The sequence below is a fragment of the Lonchura striata genome, chromosome 2 (assembly GCF_046129695.1).
Source record: "Lonchura striata isolate bLonStr1 chromosome 2, bLonStr1.mat, whole genome shotgun sequence".
NCBI lineage: Eukaryota > Metazoa > Chordata > Aves > Passeriformes > Estrildidae > Lonchura > Lonchura striata.
The window spans coordinates 2,057,967-2,073,204 of record NC_134604.1 but is presented as its reverse complement, the minus strand read 5'-3'; the positions used below and the strand labels follow the sequence as shown (position 1 = coordinate 2,073,204).

General features: G+C 41.9%; 1 protein-coding gene across 5 annotated transcripts in view; it reads left to right on the top strand.

Moving 5' to 3' along the window:
* Positions 1–15,238, top strand: part of CBLB (Cbl proto-oncogene B) — a 134,723-nt gene that overhangs the window by 61,318 nt on the left and 58,167 nt on the right. For all 5 annotated transcript variants that reach the window (XM_021534893.2, XM_021534897.2, XM_021534896.2 and 2 more), the window contains exon 4: positions 11,101–11,247. In XM_021534893.2, coding sequence (XP_021390568.2) covers positions 11,101–11,247 — 147 coding nt within the window. The remainder of the gene's footprint in view (positions 1–11,100; positions 11,248–15,238) is intronic.

Genomic DNA, 15,238 nt, shown 5'->3' with positions numbered 1-15,238 from the left:
ACTGCCACCAGATCTTCAGAGGGAAACTATACCCTTCTAGAGATCACCACTGCAGCTACAATTCACCAGCCACTGCAAGGGAAGCAAATTGTCCCAGTAGAACTGATACTGGCACCCCGCAGGTTCTGGACCTTTTTTTTCCTTTCACTGGTTTTGTTTGTACCGATTGCATTTGCCTTTTTAAATTGTTGTCTAGTTTTCTCCTAGTAAAGAATTGTTACTCCCACTCCCATATCTTTGCCTGAGAGCCTTTTAATTTAAAGATCCTCGTAATTCAGAGGGAGGGGGGTTTGCCGTTCTCCATTGCACAGGAGGCTTTGCCCTCTTTCACAGACTCCTGTCTTGTCGAACCAAGACAGAATTTGGCGCCCAACGTGGGGCCCGAGGGCATTGAGAGGGAAAAAGGATTAACAGTTCTTAAGTAATTTGGTTTTGTTGTGTGTAAAAACATCTTCAGCATCACCATGTGGTCTAGTTTACCTTGGTTTGGGTGGCATGTGATCGTAGCTATACTTTTCCCATTTGCAGACCCTTATCTAAAAATGGGTCCTATAACTAAGGCTACGGTGTCTGTTATCAAGTTTGGCTTCTGGGTTAATTGGGTGAGGAATTCATGGATCTTTAATTTCCTCTGGAAGGCAGGTACATGGATTCATAGCTATCACACGTTAACTGTATGTTTTTGGGGTTACTTTAATAACGGTACCTACTGCGAGGAAATAGCATCTGGGCAAACTTTCTCTCAACCTTTTAACCATCTTTTTGGGTCTGCTCCACCAGTTCTCAAAGGGTTAAGATCCTTTATAAGTGCTAATGATACCATACAATGGGTGGTGTTGCTGATAGTCCTGTTATATTTAGCATTCAGAGATAAGGGAAGATTAACCTGGATAACTACCCTCACACCTACACCACAGACTCGAGATGCTGCTGTTCCAGAGCCTGACCCTGCCCCACAGCCCACCTCAGAAATGAACCGCCCAGATTGGGTGAGGGTTCTGGTTAAGGAGATACGAGAGATGCTGAAGGAGTGCATTTCCCCAGCTGGTGAGAAACCGGCCCTTTGCCTTAAGGAGGGACAGTCTAATAGTACAGCTGTGGAACCCACAGATGTTACAACTGTCCAGGTTCCAGCTGAACCACAAGGGCAGTCACGGTCAGCAGCAGTGGCCCCGGTAGAAACAAGGAAGTCTAAGGTGAAAGCAGAGCACCCTGCAGATAGGGACAGGAATGGAGGAACCTCACAACCCACAGGGGAGCCAGAGATTGCTATCATCACCGAGTCCCTGACGTACGAAAGTCTTCGCAATCTGCATAAAGACATTGTGCGACGAGGGCGTGAGGCTTATGCTACCTGGCTACTCCGGGTTTGGGATCTTATGGGTACAGGCGTGCAGCTGGACGGTGGTGAGGCAAGGAACTTGGGACCCTTGACCCAGGACTCAGGTATAAATCAGGTTTTTGTAAGGGAACCAGGGTCCCTTTCTCTCTGGGAGCGGCTCTTAATGAGTGTCAGGGAGAGGTTTATCCACAGAGAGAGAATGCAAGAGCACCATCATAGAATGCGCTGGAAGACCCTCGAGGAAGGGATCCAACAGCTGAGAGAAGTGGCAGTATTGGAGGTACTCTTTGGGAGGGATGGACGACACAATAATGATCCTGACAAGGTCAGGTGTACGGGACAAATGCTGTGGAGTCTGGCAAATCTTGGGCCATCTCAATACGCCACCTTCATTGCAACGATCAATGCTGACACCCACCGGGAGACAATAGGTTCTGTTGCCAACAAACTTAGGAATTATGAGAGTATGATTAATGGCCCAATGCAGGCTCATATCTCAGCTGTGATTAAGGAGTTTAAAGAGGAGATGAGGGAGGAGATAAGGAAGGTTAATACAGCACCCGTGAGAGTCACAGGCCCCAGAATCAGCACCCAACAATCCCCAGCTAGAGAGAGAGGGTACACCCCAAGGGCTAATCTGTGGTTCTTCCTGCGTGACCATGGGGAAGACATGGGGAGGTGGGATGGGAAACCCACTTCTGTCCTGGCAGCACGGGTCCGTCAACTCAAGGAGGGAAACTCTAACCGGGGGAGTTCCACCAAAGTGAAGGTAGCCTCAACCTCCCGTGACCAAGCTTGTGGGTACGATCTGTCAGACCCCCTTGAAGGGACCTCTAGTATGTATGCCCAGGGAAGGAATGATAACCAGTGTTAGAGGGGCCCTGTCTCTAGCCAGGGAGAGGCACGGGAAAACCGGATCTTCTGGACAGTGTGGATCCGATGGCCTGGCACATCAGAGCCACAAAAATATGATGCTTTAGTTGATACTGGTGCACAGTGTACTCTGATACCATCGGGACATGTGGGGGCAGAGCCTGTTTCCATTGCTGGTGTGACAGGGGGATCACAACAATTGACTCTGGTGGAAGCTGAGGTGAGCCTGACTGGGAAGGAGTGGAAGAAACACCCTATAGTGACTGGCCCAGATGCTCCGTGTATCCTAGGCATAGACTTCCTCCGGAACGGATATTACAAAGACCCAAAGGGACTCAGGTGGGCTTTTGGAATAGCCGCTGTAGAGGCAGAAGACATTAAGCAATTGAACACCTTGCCTGGACTGTCAGAAAACCCCTCTGCAGTAGGACTCCTAAGGGTGGAAGAACAACGCGTGCCAATTGCGACCTCGACAGTGCACCGCCGGCAGTATCGGACGGATCGAGATGCCGTGATCCCCATCCACAAAATGATTCGGGAGCTGGAGAGCCAAGGGGTGGTCAGCAAAACCCACTCACCCTTCAACAGCCCCATCTGGCCTGTGCGCAAATCTGACAAAGAATGGAGATTGACTGTGGACTATCGTGGCTTAAATGAAGTGACTCCACCGCTGAGCGCTGCTGTGCCGGACATGCTGGAACTCCAGTACGAGCTGGAGACCAAGGCAGCAAAGTGGTATGCCACCATTGATATTGCTAATGCGTTTTTCTCCATTCCTCTGGCAGCAGAATGCAGGCCTCAGTTTGCTTTCACCTGGAGGGGCGTGCAGTACACCTGGAACCGACTGCCCCAGGGGTGGAAACACAGCCCCACCATCTGCCATGGACTGATCCAGGCTGCACTGGAAAAGGGTGAGGCTCCAGAACACCTGCAATACATTGATGACATCATTGTGTGGGGGAGCACAGCGGCAGAAGTGTTTGAGAAAGGTGAGAGGATCATCCAGATACTACTAGAAGCTGGCTTTGCCATCAAGAAGAGCAAAGTCAAGGGACCTGCCCGAGAGATCCAGTTCCTGGGAGTGAAATGGCAAGATGGACGGCGCCAGATTCCCACTGAGGTCATCAACAAGATCACAGCTATGTCCCCACCAACCAGCAAAAAGGAAACACAAGCTTTCCTGGGTGCCATAGGTTTCTGGAGAATGCACATTCCTGAGTATAGCCAGATTGTGAGCCCTCTTTATCTGGTTACCCGAAAGAAGAATGATTTCCACTGGGGCCCTGAGCAGCAACAAGCCTTCACCCAGATCAAGCAGGAGATCGCTCATGCTGTAGCCCTTGGCCCAGTCAGAACGGGACCAGAGGTCAAGAATGTGCTCTACTCTGCAGCCGGGAACCATGGGTTGTCCTGGAGCCTTTGGCAGAAAGTGCCTGGGGAGACTCGAGGCCGACCACTGGGATTCTGGAGCCGAAGTTACAGAGGGTCTGAAGCCAACTACACTCCCACAGAGAAGGAAATCTTGGCTGCCTTTGAAGGAGTTCAAGCCGCCTCGGAGGTAATTGGCACAGAAACACAACTCCTCCTGGCACCCCGACTACCGGTGCTGGGGTGGATGTTTAAAGGAAAGGTTCCTACTACCCACCATGCCACTGACGCAACATGGAGCAAATGGATTGCCCTCATCACTCAACGCGCCCGTATTGGAAACCTGAATCGCCCTGGGATTTTGGAGATAATTACGAACTGGCCAGAAGGTGAAAACTTTGGTCTCACTGATGATGAGGAGCAGGTACAAGTGACAAGGGCTGAAGAGGCTCCACCATACAACCAACTACCAGCAGAAGAGACCTGCTACGCTCTTTTCACTGATGGTTCCTGTCGCATTGTAGGGATGAACCGGAAGTGGAAAGCAGCCGTATGGAGCCCCACACGCCAAGTTGCACAAGCTACCGAAGGAGAAGGTGGATCGAGCCAACTCGCCGAACTCAAGGCCGTTCAGCTGGCTCTGGACATTGCTGAAAGGGAGAAGTGGCCAAAGCTCTACCTTTATACTGATTCATGGATGGTAGCCAATGCTCTGTGGGGCTGGCTGGGAAGGTGGAGGAAGGCCAACTGGCAACGTAGAGGAAAGCCAATCTGGGCTGCTGATATATGGAAAGACATTGCCTCTCGGGTGGAAAAGCTGACGGTGAAAGTCCGTCATGTAGATGCCCATGTCCCCAAAAGTCGGGCTAATGAGGAGCACCGAAACAACGAGCAGGTAGATCAGGCAGCAAAAATAGAGGTGTCAAAGATAGACTTAGATTGGCACCATAAGGGGGAGTTGTTCCTGGCTCGATGGGCTCATGATGCCTCAGGTCATCAGGGCAGAGATGCCACCTACAAGTGGGCACGAGACCGAGGGGTGGATCTAACCATGGACAGTGTTTCCCAGGTTATCCATGACTGTGAGACGTGTGCTGCCATCAAACAGGCCAAGAGAGTGAAGCCCCTATGGTATGGTGGGCGGTGGTCCAAGTACAAGTATGGGGAGGCCTGGCAGATTGACTATATCACACTGCCCCAGACACGCCAAGGCAAGCGCTACGTGCTGACCATGGTGGAAGCCACCACTGGATGGCTGGAGACTTTCCCTGTACCTCATGCCACTGCCCGGAACACCATCTTAGGCTTGGAAAAGCAAGTCCTGTGGAGACACGGCACCCCTGAGAGAATTGAGTCTGACAACGGCACCCATTTCAAGAACAGCCTTATCAACACCTGGGCCAGAGAACATGGTATCGAATGGATATATCATATTCCCTATCATGCTCCAGCTGCCGGCAAAGTTGAACGGTGCAACGGACTCCTTAAGACTACCCTGAAGGCACTTGGTGGGGGAACATTTAGAAACTGGGAAATTAACCTGGCAAAAGCAACCTGGATGGTCAACACCCGGGGGTCTGTCAGTCGAGCTGGCCCTGCTCAGTCAGAACCCTTACACGCAGTAGATGGAGATAAGGTCCCTGTAGTACATATGAAAGGTATTTTAGGGAAAACTGTTTGGATTAATCCCACCTCAGGCAAAGACCAACCCATTCGTGGGATTGTCTTTGCTCAAGGACCTGGTTACACTTGGTGGGTAATGCAGGAAGATGGGGAGACCCGCTGTGTACCACAGGGAAACTTGGTCTTAAGAGAGAACTGGGTGTAAGATTTCATGGTGTGCAGATGGAAATAGAATAAGGGGTGGATAATGTCCTGGGTTGTAAGATAAGCTTGTATTCCATTTGCCATCTGTCGAAGGCGAACCGGTTGGACAGGTTTTTTGTTATCTCTCTCAGAGACAATGGTTTGTGTATACACCTTCGACTGATTCAATGAAGGGGGTCCCACCCAGAGGGGAGAAGCAGCTCTCTCCCTCTTCTTCGCGGGACTCCGAGAGAAGCAGCTCTCTCCCTCTTCTTCGCGGGACTCCGAGAGAAGCAGCTCTCTCTCTCTCTCTGCGCGGGATTCCCGGGGAAAGCAGCTCTCTCTCTCTCTCTTCGCGGGATTCCTGGGGAAGCAGCTCTCTCTCGCTCTCTCTTCGGCGGCACTCGCAGCGAAGCAGCCGGCGCGCAGAGGCGACGGCAGCGGTGCTCAGAGGCAACCCCGGCGCAGAGGAAGACCGGCCCCCACTGCCACCAGATCTTCAGAGGGAAACTATACCCTTCTAGAGATCACCACTGCAGCTACAATTCACCAGCCACTGCAAGGGAAGCAAATTGTCCCAGTAGAACTGATACTGGCACCCCGCAGGTTCTGGACCTTTTTTTTCCTTTCACTGGTTTTGTTTGTACCGATTGCATTTGCCTTTTTAAATTGTTGTCTAGTTTTCTCCTAGTAAAGAATTGTTACTCCCACTCCCATATCTTTGCCTGAGAGCCTTTTAATTTAAAGATCCTCGTAATTCAGAGGGAGGGGGGTTTGCCGTTCTCCATTGCACAGGAGGCTTTGCCCTCTTTCACAGACTCCTGTCTTGTCGAACCAAGACAAATTTGTAAAGAGCTTTTTTCACACAATGGAAATCTGAATCACAAAACCTAAATTCTGAACTCTGGGAGAGTGGAGTGACAGAGCTCAGCACATGTGTCTTCATTTCCTTCTTTTGTACCTGAATCACAAGAGTCTCTTATGTTCCTTTGGATTAGTAACATGTATTATGTAGAATATTTGTGTTTTACCACAGTCAAGCATATGGATCCGAAATGTGTTTTGAATAGAACTAATTAAGTGAAATGACTCTGTACATATGCTTTGGATTTTGAGGCTTTAATATTTGGGGGGGGCGGATTTTTAGAAGTCAAAATAAACAATTCACCTTATGAAATTCATATTTCAAACTTTCTTTCATCTTAGTTCCTATGCAGTTTTGCCAGCTAAGAGAGCTGTCTTTGTATGATTACTCTGTAAAATGATTATAGAGAAATTATCTGTTATTTAGGAGTAGTTTGCTGTACTTATGTGAAAGTTCTATCTGGAAAATAAATATTCTTAGCTGCCAAACAGATTTTATTCTAACTCTAAGACTGTTTTTCCATGCCAGGTGATTGAGTTATATATTATGAGTTGGAAAGTTGGTGTATAGCTTATTACAGCAGGTGATTGTTTAACAAAGTGTATCAATGTGGATGCAGAAAGATTAAACACTTTCTAGATGCAATGAAGAAGGAAATCCAGCAATATAATAATTTTATAATAATTTTTGGAATTACATAAGTAACTGCAGAGATATGCATAGTCCTTTTCCAGACTGGAGGGGTTTTCTTCAGAAATATTTGTAGTTGTAAAATGATTTTTTTTCATGGGCATAGTAATATATAGTCATGAAAGCAGAAATTATATGTACATGTAGTATGTAGGTAGATATAAACATTTTCAAGTTTTTGCAGGAGTAACAAGTATGTATTTTTTAAATTACTTTGTCTTGGTTATTGTCTGTGACATCCAGTAATTCTGAAGAACCAGGGCACAGATGGATGCTTTGCTTTGTTTATTTATGTTTTAAATGAAAAAAAAAAAGCATTTTTCTCATTAACCGAAAGATGCTTACTGATTCAGTGGATCTTTACAAGTTTATACTGATTCAGTAGATCTTTACAAGTTTATACAAGTTTTTACTCTTTGTATCTTAGGTGTTTTGGAGTTGATTCAGACCACGTTGGTTCTTCAGTAGATTTGTCATGGACAAAAATGGTTGGCAACAAACCATAGACTATGACTGACAAAATGATGCTTCAGAAATCAAGTTCTACAAGTGATTTATGGCATTAGTTTGACTCAGTGAAAGGAAGACAGCAAAAATCTAAGCTTAAATCATAGGAAAAGGCTAGGAGGTGCTGGGTATGTTGCAATGGATGAGAACTTATACTGTGCAACATAAAATGCTGTTGATCTAACATCATTTAGTACTAACATATTGTTATATTTTACCACAGTAGCTATTATATACTGGAGAATGATCATCTTGGTTCACTTTGGTAAAAAGAAGTGTTGTTTGATTATAATTTCAGAAAGTTAAGGTCTTTCTCATCAGCATGAAATCCCTTCTGTGCAGAAATGAAATGTCTGTGCTCTGTTCCACAGCTCAGGAAAGAAGTTCCACCTCTAACCAGCCCAAGGTTGCCAGCAAAAGTATATTAGAATTTTAAGCCCTGAAGGCTGGCTGCTGAGGCATTAAAACCACTGCTTGTGTATAATTTGGATTATTTTGAGCTGTAGCTCCAATGTGATCCCTGAGGATATCTCCCCTGCTGGGATCCAGTGAGTCAAAGGGTCTCTGGAGTTTATCTCTATCTGCAATTGTCCCTTTGCCACTGCACCAGTCCTTGCTGTGACCTGGAGAAGAAAACCTTTGTTACTGCAGGAGATGCAGGCTGCTTTCTTTACAGTCTCATGCTGGCAATGAGACCTAAAATAGGTGCTGACACCAAACAATTCTTTGGCTTCCATTAGAATTATTCACTAAATTGCCAGACCTTGATGGGTTTAGTATTTTGGGGTTTTTTTTTGTTTTTTTTTTTTTTCAAACGAATAGGATCTAAATACCTTGCCTGAAACTTATGAATGGAAAGTAAGATGAAAAAGATTTTTGACACTGCTCCATCCTTCATATGGGGGAAGGAAGGGAGCCAACCTAAGTTGAAAAATGCAGCTACACAGACTGCCAGGTGTGGTAAATGGAGTACATTTACATTCTTCCCTCCCCAAGCCAGGAAAAGTACATTTCTGAAATGGATGGACATCATCAGGCAAGTGAAATTCCCCAAGAGGGAAGAGTCACTGGCCCACCCCAGTGCCATCATCTGTGCACCCAAATTGTTGAAAACCATTTCTGAAATCAGTGACCTTTGTGTCTTTGCCTCAAGGAGATACTGAGGTCTGCTATCTACATAAGCATATCCGAGCAAAAATGGTGCAATATGTGCTTTGTGGTTCTAAAGAAAAAAGATGTGAGTGACAAATTGAGGCATGATTTATCATGGCTTTTTGATACCAAAGAAGGACTCGAGATAATGATCTCATAGTGTAAGAATCAAAATTAAAGAGAAAAAAAACAGATGTCCTGCATATAAATTTCCAGGAGTTTATCATCTCTTGCTGTCTGTACATGCTGTGATATATGTTCAAGCACAGACAAGCTTCTAGTTGGTTTTGAGTTTCACCTTTGCCATCACATAAAAAGAAGTTTACACAAATACAAGCAAAAAAATAATTTTACTTTTTTATTTTCCTTACAATTTTGTATACTGGAACAAAAATGTCCTGATGCACTTAGTGCCTGGTGCTGTTCTAAGAGGGAAGGGAGAAATTTGTGATTAAATGGAGCTATTTTTGGGTGGCGCAAGCTGCCCTTGGTGACTTCATCCCTTAACTCACTGCAGGGCTCAAGCCTCACTCATCCAGCAAGCTCAAATTTGGGTACAAATTCGGGTGAATTGGTACCCAAAAAAGAGCCCCTGAGCACAGCACATGGATGTGGGATACTGGTTGTTCCAGGCAAGGCTCAAACTCACACCGAGTCGTGTTCCCATCTGTCCCAAGTGCAGAAAGCTGCTTGTTTCATCCTGGGTCCAGGGCAGGCTGAGGAAGCCACATGAAAAAAGCTGCTGCTTGCTCCTCTGCCTTGAGTTCTGAGGAGTGAAAGAATAAAGAACACATGGGTGTAATTAAAATACTAAGGAAATAGGAAGGGGGATAGCAAGGAACTATTGAGCATCCTAATTACAGACATCTGATTTTACTGAAGGAATTAGAGGACTCTGAATGACTCAGCCCTATAGCCATTCTTCTCTCGAGTGAAGTATTTTCAGTGAATTATATTCACTCACTTTGCTTTCTTTATTTTAAACTACCTGTTTTCACAACAACTTTATCATCATCTTCTTCGTAGTAAAACCAATAGTAAATCTGCAGCACAGCTTCCACAGAAATCTCTATGAACAAAGTTCACAAATGTAGTTGGAATAATTGCAACCCCAGTGCTAAATTGAGGAAATATGTTCAGCTAAAATAAATGTCTATCTTAATACTTCCATGTGTCAAGGAACTTAAGAATAAGTTTGAATTTATTTAAAATTCTCTACTCTCCTGTATGCACTTTGATAGGGTTTCTTTTTGTATTTTTTTTCCCTTTGGTTGTTTTTTTAAGGGAGGGTGACTGGATTTATGTATTTTGTTGGCTTTTTGCCTAAATGTATTCTGAAATAATACATTTTTAAAGTTTTAATTTTAAATTACATGTTTGATAAGCATTTTAGTGCTTAATTTCATTAAATTACTTGAGGCATTTTTAAATAATACCTGAAATGGTTAAGGCTGAACTGACATACATGGGTCACTTCCAACACATTAAAATACTCCAGTGGAACTCACAAGAATACAAATCCTTCTTCAGAAACTGCTCAAGTCTCCTTTATTTTGTATGTTAGCTTGGGAAATGGCCCTCTTTTTTCCTGCAAGGAGCATCAAGGAATCTTCAGGCATAAGCTCTTATAAAGTTTCCTTCTTCTTTCTTTTCTCCTCTCCTCACCATTTCCTACAGATTTTTCTGTACAAAAGGATTATTTGCATTTAAGGATTATTTGTTCTTTGCAGTAAACTAGATGGGATTTTTGTGCCAAAAGCTAAGTAATTTTTGATTAGCTGATACAAGCCTGGAAAATGTATAAAAATGAGACAATAGCAAAAAAGCTTGATTTTTGTTTTGTTTTATTTTCAACAAGTTAGATTGTTTATAATATGCTAGTGAAAGCAAGTTTTTACTAGACAGCATTTGAAAGGAGAACAAGAAGTAGATACACTAAGAGAAAGCTGAAAAAATAAAAATAATAAAACTACCATAGGAAAAAGCAGTAAATCTACTTCTATGCCATGTTTATATTTCTAGAAACCTAGAATGAAACAGGTTTGTTGTCACATACAAAACTATAGTTTTAGGTTTTTGAATGTGGGGTAGTTTTTCTTTGTTCATTTGGGCTTTTTTTAAATGTATAAGCTGTCTAATTAGTATAACTTCTTGCTTCTGCAATGAGTAAATGAAATAGAAGCACAAAAGCGTAATGCACAAGAAATGTATCTGAATATGCAGTTGAGAACTTGAATTTTTCTGTTGCCAAAAAGTGGTTTTATATTCATGGAGACATGATAAATATGTCCTCAGAAGCCCATGGAAACACAAACTACTGATTTGTATTTCTTTGTGTTTTCAGTTGAAAGCTCAGTGTTTTGTTTTTTTTTTTGTGTCACACAGTGATTGTTATACAAATACATGTGATATGTGAAATACTGAAAGATTGATTAAATTTATTAAATTCGAAGGAGTTGATGTGATTTTTTTTTCCCCACCCCATTTCTATCTGCAGGAGAAACCTTACAAAGCTGTCTCTCATCTTCAGCCACATGTTAGCAGAAATCAAGGCTATTTTTCCAAATGGACAATTCCAGGGTGACAATTTTCGTATCACCAAAGCTGATGCTGCAGATTTCTGGAGAAAATTCTTTGGAGATAAGTAAGTAACCTTTGTATAATCCTAAATTCTTTCTAAACATAAGCATTAAAAAATGAACTTTTCACAAATCCAAATAAGGGTTGGTGGGTGTTTTGATGATAATTTCTCATCTAGATGTTTAAATTGGCTGAAATTGCTGAGTTCATTGTTAGTGTTTTTTTTTTTTTTCCTAATGCTGTAATTTGCTCAAAGGTTGTTTGGTCAATGGTATTTAAGTTGAGTCTTACTGCAAGAATTTTATTTGTTCCATTGTATGGTGAAATTAGTACATTGTTCTCATAAAGTATATGGCAAATAATGTCTTCTCATATTAAAAATATATATATTCTACAAACAAAAACTCTAAAGTTTGAATTAGGAACTTGATATTAGTTTCATGGACAGTGTGTTTCCTTATCTCACCTTTCTAACTACGACAATATTTGATGGAATGAAGTGTGTGAAATGTAGATATGTGATTTAATCCATACAGGAAATGCAGTAGTGAAAATGTAAAAGTAGGCTTATGTGGATTTTTTGTTGTTTCTGGGAAAAAAAAATCCATTTTGAATACACACATAAGCTAGTAGAAGATGTGCAGCTTGTTCACTTTCTCCTATGGAAGGTTTGCAAGTGCAGAATAAGTGGAATGCCAGGGGCAATATGTTGGTGTATTTTTCATTATAACAGAGCAGTCATTATGGTCATCAGCTCTGGTGTCTTGCACAATGTAGGCAGAATAATTTCTGCAAAAATCTGTTCCATCTTCTGAGCATAAACAGCTCTTTAAAGTAAGTAATTTTTTATTTAGAATACCAGCATAGTAGGTTGGCACTTTTGCAAATCAATTCTGTTTGGTGTGAATTTGCAAGTTTCACTTCCATGGTTTTTTTTGGTTTTTTATTTGTTAGTCTAAACACACTCACTGTCAACTTTCCTCTTTCTGGGTTCACGGTAGTGTTTTCTGGTGATTTCTTTCCCAAGTAAGTAATGTCAGAGTGTGATGAAGTTGCTATATCAGTCCTCTGTTTTGATAGAGAAAAGGAATTTAACCGTGTTCTGTGTTACCCATTTTAATGTGAATATAATTTTCAAAATAACTTCAAAAGTTCAGCTAAAGTTTTCTGAAGGATTAACTTAAGTGACATGTAGGGTTCTTTATCAGACAAGGCTTTTCAAAAACATGTCAGTCAAAAAAAGAAAAACAGGATCTTTGATAAAATGACTAATGATCGTGTTTGTTCAGTATTGCTATTTTTTCTTCCTCTCTTTTCCCCCTTTGCATAGGAACTCACAGAATTTAAATTTCCTTGTGGTACTTCTCTTTTCCTGTTGGGTCCTGTCCTTGAATGACCTTTAGCAGATGTCTTGATTGCAAATTGCATTTCTGTCATTAGGATTTACAGCTGCTCTTTGTTTCTATCATTTCATCTGAGCCAATTTTCCTCAGCTCCCCTCTTCTCTTTGCTCTATTTGGGATTCTCTGTTTGGGACTTCTACTGGCTGTGGGACTTTCAAGAGATTTTTCCTTCAAGTTTCCTTCCAATGCTCTGCTCCTGCCAGTTTCCACTGGGAGATGACCCAATGGATTGGTGTTTGAGGTGTCAGGCGGTGGGATTCTGTAACTTATTAATCAGTTTTTATCAAGGTTGGAAAGGAGAGTCTTTCAACTGCATCGCTTCATCTGAACAACTCAGCTCTGCCCTTCTCTTTTTCTTGCACACACTTAATCTCTTCTCACTCATCTCCTCCTATTTCTTAAACCTTTCATTATCCCAGAGTTCTTGCCATGCCTTTTCTAGGCTTTGTTTTTTTCCTGCTTATTTAATTTATAGAATGCAACTTCAAATATGAACCTTCAGTACAAACCTTCTGACCTTCTCTGCTCTCCCCTATGTACTTTGATTTTTTTTTTTATTATTATTTGGTTTTTTTTCCTTTGGTTGTTTCTTTAAGGGAGGGTGACTGGATGTATGGATTTTGTTGGCTTTTTGCCTGAAACATCAATTCATCCAAAATGTCAAAGAATCAAGGCACTTGCAGGGTGACATGCAGTTAAATATATGAATATATGTCTTTGATTTTATTGTGCAGCCTGATTTTTTTTTTTTTTTTTTTTTTTTTGAGTTATTTCTGGTCAGGTGCTTTACTTTCAGACCAGGTAAATAAGCATTGTTACTGGTGTTCCCAGCTTTTCTCCAGTAAAGTGAAGCTGGTTTTGATGCCTGTCTTCCAAGCAAGGAGCAGTAGATCTGTGCTTGGCAGCCTTGCCATTACCTCAGGTTTAGTTAACTGTGCTTAAATAACTATAAAACATGCAGCAGCAAATATGTCAAACAAACAGACAAGGAAAAAAAAGCTTATTTGGCATTATGCTTAATCTCTTTGTTAAACAAAATGCCTGAAGCTTATTAAACATTAATTATTTCCTAATCCTTTTAAGCAGTTATACCTGTAAGTCACATCTTTACCATGGACCTGTTGTGACAAATTAGTTTGCAAATGTGCTGGTATCACTTCCCTAAAAGCAAAGCCTGCAGAAAGGTTTTGCAAATGACTTATAATACATTTCTCTCACCTAAAGGTAGGCCCTTAGGACTTTCTGAAACCCCCAACTCTACTTTGGCATTGCAGGGAGGAGCTGGGTTGTTGTTCCTGCCTGTAGCTCTGTCTGCAGGGCAAGCCTGGACCCCTCACTCATTTCTGAACAGCAGCCCTTACTTTGGGCTACTAGTGCTGCTCAACATTAGAGCATAAATAAAAAGTTATTCGTGCTGGATCTTGGCTTCTGATGGTAAACTACAGTCCAAAAAATATTTCTATTGCAGTTTGAGCTGATTGGAAGGAGGGAATTTGAAGTATTAGATTAATTCCTGATTTTTTCAACATGGTATTATCATAAAAACCTTCCTGTTTCTAAATGTAATGAATTGGTTGCTTTTTTAATCAAATCAACTTTTTGCACTCATTTCATTCTGAAATAATAATTTTTTTAATTTTTAATTTGAAGTATTTTAAATGGCAATAAGGTCACAATAGTAATTTATATTTTTAAGTTGACTGGCTTTCAGTTATTGAAAATGTGACCTAGACTTTCTTTTACAGAAAGCAGCATGCTACAATTTGCTGAAGACTAAAATCCAATAATAGAGTGTTCATGGGTGCAGTTTGTACTTGGAAAAAAAAAGAAAAAAAGGAACGATTGTTTTTTCCACTGCTCTTTTCCATCCACTTCATTCCAGTGAATGAGGAACTTTTAATTTTTTTGGTTATATTTGTCTGTCTGAACACTTGCTGCAAAATTGTGCAGCTGCAACTACGTTTATTTATCCTGTTACTACTAAGTGTCATAGCCTGCAGTCTTTCTTTTGTGTTTAGAGCTAGTCAGGTGTAAATTCTTGTGGCTTCAAACTCATGAGCAAAACAAATATCTGGGCTCTCTGGATCATCTAGCTGCTCTTTGGGGTTCTGTTGAAAACACTGTGTAGAACTGAGTGTACAGTGTGTACACTGAGTGTAGAACTCAGCAAGCAATTGGAATGGCTCCCTGAGAGCAAAGTGCTGAGAAAACCACATATTCTTGGCCTTGGAATGCCTTCTCAGCTTTCACATTGCTGGTACACCCCTAAAAAACTTCTAGACAATGCCAGAAGTTGGAGAAGCCTATCTGGGAGAGAATGCTTTGTGGGAGCAGCAGGTATATCAACAAGAGAAATCACCAATATCAATATATCATAATATATCATAATACATAAGGGAAATCACCAATATCAATTATATCATAATACATATCAACAAGGGAAATCACCAATATCAATATATCATAATTTATCATAATATATATCAGTAAGGGAAATCACCAATATCAATATATCATAATATATCATTATATATATCAATAAGGGAAGTTTTTTCAGTATTGCACACTTCAGAGGAGAACAGGAGACCCTGGGAGTTATAGGATGCTTGGAAGGGATCTGGAGACACAGTGTGGGGTTTAGGAGTGTATTTT